The sequence below is a fragment of the Macrobrachium nipponense genome, chromosome 44 (assembly GCF_015104395.2).
Source record: "Macrobrachium nipponense isolate FS-2020 chromosome 44, ASM1510439v2, whole genome shotgun sequence".
NCBI lineage: Eukaryota > Metazoa > Arthropoda > Malacostraca > Decapoda > Palaemonidae > Macrobrachium > Macrobrachium nipponense.
The window spans coordinates 20,814,948-20,822,447 of record NC_087221.1 but is presented as its reverse complement, the minus strand read 5'-3'; the positions used below and the strand labels follow the sequence as shown (position 1 = coordinate 20,822,447).

The 7,500-nt window shown below is 39.3% G+C and overlaps 1 protein-coding gene across 4 annotated transcripts in view; it reads right to left on the bottom strand.

Annotated features, from left to right (window-relative positions):
* LOC135204074 (mannose-binding protein C-like) overlaps nt 1–7,500 on the bottom strand; it is a 226,400-nt gene that overhangs the window by 59,912 nt on the left and 158,988 nt on the right. For 2 of the 4 annotated variants that reach the window (XM_064234057.1, XM_064234056.1), the window contains exons 1-2: nt 3,884–4,094; nt 133–283 (exon numbers count right to left, since the gene is read on the bottom strand). In XM_064234057.1, coding sequence (XP_064090127.1) covers nt 133–283; nt 3,884–4,024 — 292 coding nt within the window. In that variant the 5' untranslated portion in view covers nt 4,025–4,094. Of the gene's footprint in view, nt 1–132; nt 284–3,883; nt 4,095–7,500 lie in introns of those variants that run through there. The other 2 variants (XM_064234059.1, XM_064234058.1) reach the window with 1 other exon arrangement.

Below are 7,500 nucleotides of genomic sequence, written 5' to 3'. Positions count from 1 at the left end.
CTGAACCCAATCTCATATATATAAATATATCTATATATATATATATATATATATATATATATATAGTTAAATTATATAAATATAATGCCGCAGAAACCCTTGGACTAACGCATTTGTTTCTGTTAAACTAACCTGACCAATACATAGAGTAACCGATGTCATTAACAGCTATCGGGAAAGCGTCTGCAAGAAGGATTCGATAAGTCCTACATTTCTTCAAGACGTTGTTGTAGCAAAATCCCTGGCAGGGCCTCTCCATCTCGCAGATCGCAGCGCAGTGAATCTTGTAGGAAAGAGAAAAAAGATGTGATATCAGTTTTCTTCATCACTTTTTCCAAGTAAAGTAGAGAAAAAAAAAGTTGTTTGCGAATCTGGTTCCAAAATGTAATGTTACAACTGCTACCGCTGCTTCTGCTACGGCTCCAACGAGCAGCACTGCTAGTGGTGTGTGGCCAGGTATGTGATCTAACACGCCTCTTATTCCCGTCTCTTCCCTGTTCTCCCACCAACACCTGCTTCATCTAATAAAGCAATCAACCGGATTGCCGCACTGATATTCAATGGATTATGATGGCAGGCCACTACGTAGTGGAGTCTGCTTCTTAAAAGTCATTAACTACTCCTCTTCCAAAATGGAGATCCTTGTCCATTGAGAGTTATTTAGATCAGGCTTGTCCCTGGACAGCTGTTTAGAAGATCCTTGTCCATTGAGAGTTATTTAGGCTTTTCCCTCGACAGCTATTTAGAATGTGGATCCTCTTCCAAAATACAGATCCTTGTCCACTGAGTTATTTAAAATAGGCTTTTCCCTCGACAGCTATTTTGAATGTGGACCCTCTTCCAAAATAGAGATCCTGGTAAATTGAGAGTTATTTAGAATAGCCTTATCCATCGACAGCTATTTAGAATGTGGATCCTCTTCCAAAGTAGAGATCCTTGTCCACTGAGAGTTATTTAGAATTGGCTTGTCCCTCGACAACTATTTAGAATGTGGGACCTCTTCCAAAATGGAGATTCTTGTCCCCTGACTGCTATTTAAATCAGGCTTGTCCCTGGGCAGCTATTTAGTATGTGGAACCTCTTCCAAAATTGGATGCCCTTGTCCTTGACTGCTATTTAGATAGGCTTGTCCCTCGACAGCTATTTAAATGTGGACCCCTAACAAAATGGAGATCCTTAAACCTTGACAACTCTTCAGAATTGGTTTGTCCCACAATAGGTATTTAGTATGTGGATTCTCTTGTGAAAAGTAGATTCTAGTCCCTTGAAAACATTTAGAAAAGGAGCCCTCTTCCAAAATGGGTACTCTTGTCACTATTCAGAATGTGGACCCTCTTCCAAAATAGAGACACTTGTGCCTCGACTGCTATTTGGAATGTGGACCCTCTTCCAATATGGAGATCCCTGTCCTCTGACAGCTATTTAGAATAGGCTTGTCCTTCAATTGCTATTTAGAATGTGGACCCTCTTCCAATATGGAGATCCCTGTCCTCTGACTGCTATTTAGAATAGGCTTGTCCTTCAACGGCTATTTAGAATGTGGACCCTCTTCCGAAATGGTGATCCTTGTTCCTCGGCAACTATTGAGAATGTGGACCCTCTTCCAATATGGAGATCCTTGTCTCCTGACAGATATTTAGCAGTCTTGTCACTCAACCGCTATTAGAATAGTCTTGCCCCCCGAGAGCTATTTAGAATGTGGGCTCCTCCTCCAAAATGGAAACCCTTGTCCCTTTACAGCTATTTAGAGTAGGCTTCTCTTCGGCACATATTTATAGAATGTGGACTCTTCCGAAATGGAGATTCTTGTCCCTTGACACCTAGTTAAAAAAAAATTACCCCTCTCCCAAAATGGACACCCCTGTCCCTTGGCAAGTACTTAGTAAAAAACTTGTCCTTCGACAGCTATTTACAATGTGGACTCTTCCGTAATGAAGATTCTTGTCCCTTGACAGCTATTGAGAATAGGGAGCCTTTTCCAAAAAAGGAACTCTTTTCTGTCGATAGTTGTTTACGACAAGAAACATCTTCAAAAATGAGGGACACTTAGTTCACAATGAAGAACTCCTACCCATTCGACAGTTGCTTAGAACCAAGCCATTTAAGGAAAGGAGAATCAGCCTTATATTTGCTAATAGGAATATGAGTCAACTCAGGATGAACTTTCCCCTCCTTGATAGCCGTACAGAATGACATCGTATCTGCCGAAAAAGGGAATATTCGCCCACTCGTAGCTCTTAACAATGATGCCTTAATTAAATACAGAAACCTACTCGAATGACTCCATTTTCGTAAGCTATGGGGTTCCTAGCTTCCAAAGGTCAATTTGGTATATGAGAGGTATTAAGATGGCCCCAACACACAACCCACCACAGGCACCACCCCCACCCCCCAAGAAAAACAGGAATTGGTCTACTAGCCATTGAATACCATTTGGAATGTGAAAGAGGTATCAAGGGGGGGGGGGGGGGGGGGGGGGGGGAGGTCTTGAAAACAACAGGAATGGGGCTGCTAGCTTCAAGAAACTATCTGGTAGGTGAGTGAGGTATTAAGAGTTCCCAAAGAGCAGTAGGAATGGGGTTACCAGCCCCCAAAACTATTCGAAATGTGGAGTAGGTCATAAAGGGCCGTAAGAGTTGTAGGAATGCTGATAGTGCCCTGATACAGTAACTATCTGGAATGCGAGAGGTATTAAGAAAGCCGCACAAAAAGTAATAGGAATGGGGCTGTCAGTTCCCCGAGATACAATTTGGAACTTGATCTAGGTATGACGACGGCCGCAAAAAATCCTGAAATACTTGGCCTTGCACGATTCTGTTTCTCTCCCTCCCTCTCTCTCTCTCTCTCCTCTCTCTCTCTCTCTCTCTCTCTCTCTCTCTGGCTGTGAGAATGCTCGCGCGTGATCATATGACCATCTCACAAGGTTTATGTACAATGCGGAATCTCTTTTAACCATAACTGAGGCATTCTTACAGGCAAGATTGGTATTATGAAAACTCCACTATGAACTCGTGTATTCTTTCCTGGTAACTTTATTATTTTTTTTATTGTATGATATAATATCTGATTTCAATATAAAAAAAACTAAATTTGTTTAGACGAATGAAAATGATATTAATGTGCTATCAAGTGAAACATTGCGGTAGAGAAGAAAGTTACAGTACCATACAGTTTTTAATGAATATAATGAAACCAATACCTTCAAAAGTAAAAATAACCGAGCGTGCAAAAATTACTTCATATATGATATATATAAATATATATGTATATGAATATGTATATGTATATGTATATATATACATTTTACAAAGTATATTATCAAATATATATTATATCTATATATATATATATATATATATATATATATATATATATATGTATATGAATGAATTTTTATCACATGACCGTTTATATAAATACAAGCATTTAAGCTGACAAAGTCGTTTAATACCAGATTCGCTCTACCTCGGAAATAATATGTCTGTATACATGTAATTGGATATTAAACGACATTCGTAGCTTAATGTTTGTATACATATATACTATATATATATATATATATATATATATATATATATATATATATATATATATATATTATATTTTCTCTACTAAAGGCCTTTCGGTTCTAGGTAGGTCTTCTGGGGTAAGTTATGGCTCCAAGTCCTTTCTTTGAGCCCCACCTGACGTTAATACCCATTAACAGATGGGTCGACTGGTTGGACCTTTCTCTAGTGAGCCCAAAGCTTTACCAGTGACCAACGCCAATGGAAGGACTGCAGTTTCATAGGAAGATACGGCACGATCGAAGAAAAATGAGATAAATGGATGATTAAGAAAATAAATAGATGATAAATAACTTTGTGGACGGATGATGTCTTACCCTGTTCCTGACGAAGCTTTCCAGACTTGCTCGCTCGGCTGGGGGACAGGAATTCGCTTGGATTCTTCCTAAATGAAAATATCCCGAAGTGACAGACCAGATGACCGTCGCAAGCGCGGATGAGACCAGCAACCGAGCCATTGGCGTCTTCTTCCCTGGTGGACCTACTACCGTCTGAACACAAGACCCTATTCAGTAACGGACGTGGCACGCATGACCCATCAGAAAGTGAGAGAGAAAAAAAACCGTCCCCTTATTTTTTTTCCACTTTTCCTTTTCCGCTTCTAGTGATTTGACTATGAATTACAGTGAAAAGAAACAGATGAAGAATGAGGCGCAAACACTATACAGCACTGCTGATATATGTATGTAAGAATATCTATATATATGTACTATATATACACAAATATAATATATATATATATATATATATAGATACATACATACATACATTACATAGTTCACACACGCACACACATACATTGGTTTACAAAATTGTTACAAAGTCTTTTCAGGTGTGGGCCCTTGCCCCCTGCCCCTTCATACGGGATTTGTTCAAAAGGGTCTTACGTGTCGGAGGCATCTTATGTTTCAGCAATAGAGCCTGAGTCGACCTAACACTGGAATATGTAGCTAGGAGTGTGTCGACTGTGGTGGGTCGCACTTACGATGAATGGAATCGAATAGAATAGAATATAGAATTTAGTCCCAAGGGCCAAGTGCTGGACCTATGAGGCCATTCAGCGCGGGAATGAATATTAGGCAAGGTGGAAGTAAAATGGTAGAAAGAGAATATGAACAGAGGAACAGTAAAATGAATGAAAGGGGTTGAAGCTAGGGTCGAAGGGACGCTGCAAAGAACCTAAAGCAATGCCTACAGCGCACCGCATGAAGTTCACCGACGATGAGAGCCAGAAAGGTAGTAGTGTCCTAGAGGTCGATGGTTCACTCCCTAAAAACAGGGCGTAGGGCTAGCAACTGCACCCTTAAAGGCATGCTGAGAAACCGGTAGGCTGTAGTCTTCTAGTGTCATCCCTTCAAAACTGATATAAATAATATATATATATATATATATATATATATATATTATATATATATGTGTGTGTGTGTGTGTGTGTGTGTTGTGTGTGTGTATGTTGATGTAAGCCATTTATACTACGTACAATGTACAATACTATGTACTCATGCTCGTAAAGAATAATATATTAACGGAAGGATTATTCCATTAACTTACGCGGGTGAATGCTATATGCAATAGCTTATAGCTTTCACCCGCGGTCATATTGACCTATAGTTGCTACTTCGGTTTGCTGTTTAAGAGCCACCTACTCCGAGGTACTAGTACTAAATATAGCGGAAACGCCTTGGGACGCCGCGTTTAGTACTATAATTATAGCCCTTCGAAGATCAAAGTATTGGATACACTCAGCTCTATATTGTATGGTCGACAAAATATATTAATAAACGATATCTTCGAGCGGCTGTCTACTTTACATTTGCCATACGGTGACGCGTAGACAATAAGCCAAGATATAATTATTACCCTTTTTATTGACTCGTTTAACCGACGTCTAAAGTTTATTTTGAATTGTGGGGACTTTGGGGAACGGAGCAATACTCTTCTGTGCGGGTGGAGGGAAGGGGGTGGGGGGTGTTGGTTACGCGTAGCTGAAACCTGAGCCGCTTCTCTAGTTGTTTCTTCGTTTTGGGTGGTGTTCTCTCTAAAGGTCTCTTTTTATCCAGTGCAATGGCTTTGAATTGAACACATCCACTGGACTGAGTCTTCCCGCGCTCGTAACACAGGAACAAATGCTTCAGCAATTTCTTCAGCAACGCAGCACGAAACGATAGCAACAGAGCCACTTGCAGCAATTTTGTAACAGAACAGGAAGCAGCAAACTTTGCAACAGAGCAATACTTACAGCTGTACCTATAGTGATATAAGGAAATTCTTGAGAAACGTACAAACTCATGGTAAAATTCTCCTTCAGCACCCTACAGCATATACATCACTGGTCGTCGTTTTATTCAGGAGACATCACAGTCTATCAGATACTAAGTGGACATCACAAACTCAAGATTCAACAGGTTTAATCAATTGTCTGAAGTTCTTCAAGGACGAGGTTAAAGGCCTGCCGCGATTAGGATTAGAAATTAAACAGAACAAGAGGTAGACGAACAATGCCAATATCATTCACAATCTGTAGGGGGTTGTAGCAATAATAACAAGATTGTTATTTCCGAGTACTAATTACCGACTCATTATTCTGGACACACCACTGGCATGCACCTTTTCTGCTGTAAAAGCGGTCTTTGCGTGCTGGCCCGGTCCAATTTACCGGGACATGTTACCAGATGCAATACAATTGGGCACATTAATAATTAAAGTTTTTTTTTTTCTCGTGTGCTCATGCTGACTCAAGCCGATTGCTATTCTGGTCTTAATAAAAACCTTCACATACCTGGCTACTTTATTTAAGGTACAACTTGACCTGTAGTCAATATCGTTATTTCAGTGGAGATTGCTATTACCAATAAAAATGGATTCAGAATTTTCAGCTCATTTGGAATCAGTCTTTAACCGACATAACGGGAACTCTGAAAGCATTCATAATTAAACTTGGCTAAACTTGGAGCTTCCAAAACTTTCGAAGAAAAGAAAGCTCGTCAATTAAAATAAAATATGTCACGCTTCCAAAATAATGAAAAGCCTTCAAAAGTATAAATAATTAGGACTGCCACAAACAAGAAAAATAAGCGGTCTGACTTGATTTGAGATGTCGTCTTCTTCCAAAGTAAACGTAGAAAAATGGCTTATTCTAAGGACTAAGAACGAATCAAATTTAGTAAATGTATAGCTCTATCATTTTCCTGATCGCCATCCGTTTTTCTTTGTTACGTCGCCTATGATTAACTCCCCATCCATCAACTTCCATATGACCCAAGTGAAAGTCTCTGGAGTAAAAAAACAAAATAAAAAAAAGACTTAAAATGAAGAAAGTTTTACCTCTCCCGTTCACGGCTTATCCTCGATGTCCGGATACGATAAAGTGGGAAATAGGTAGTTTCAGCGACTTTCATTTAATTATTGGAGCAGTCCCCCAGAGGATGTTGTGCAATTGGAACCTCAAAAGTTTAAGGGAAAATAATTCTCATTGCATTTTAACAATTTACTTATATTTTCATCTATCTATTTATTACTTTTTATCTTTTCCCCCTATTCTAACAATTGATCTCTCTTCTTTCTGTTGTTATTACCTTATGTTACTTTTTAAAATGAACACCATATTCTTTGGAAGTTTGAATTTCATGTCAGTGGCCCCATGCAGTAATAAGTGGTACCAGCACCAACCTGAAGGAGTGATAGAAAACGATCAGGCAAAGATCCTCTGAGGCTATGGTATCAGAACAGATAGGGTGATACGTGCAATAGACCAGACGTGAAGTTGATTGACAAAATCAATTAGAAAGTATCACTCATTGACGTTGCAATACCATGGAACGTCAGAGTAAATGAAAAAAAGAAAGAGAAAAAGTTGATAAGTATCAAGACTTGAAAATAGAAATAAGAAGGATACTGGATATTCCAGTGGAAATTGTACCCATCATCATAGGGA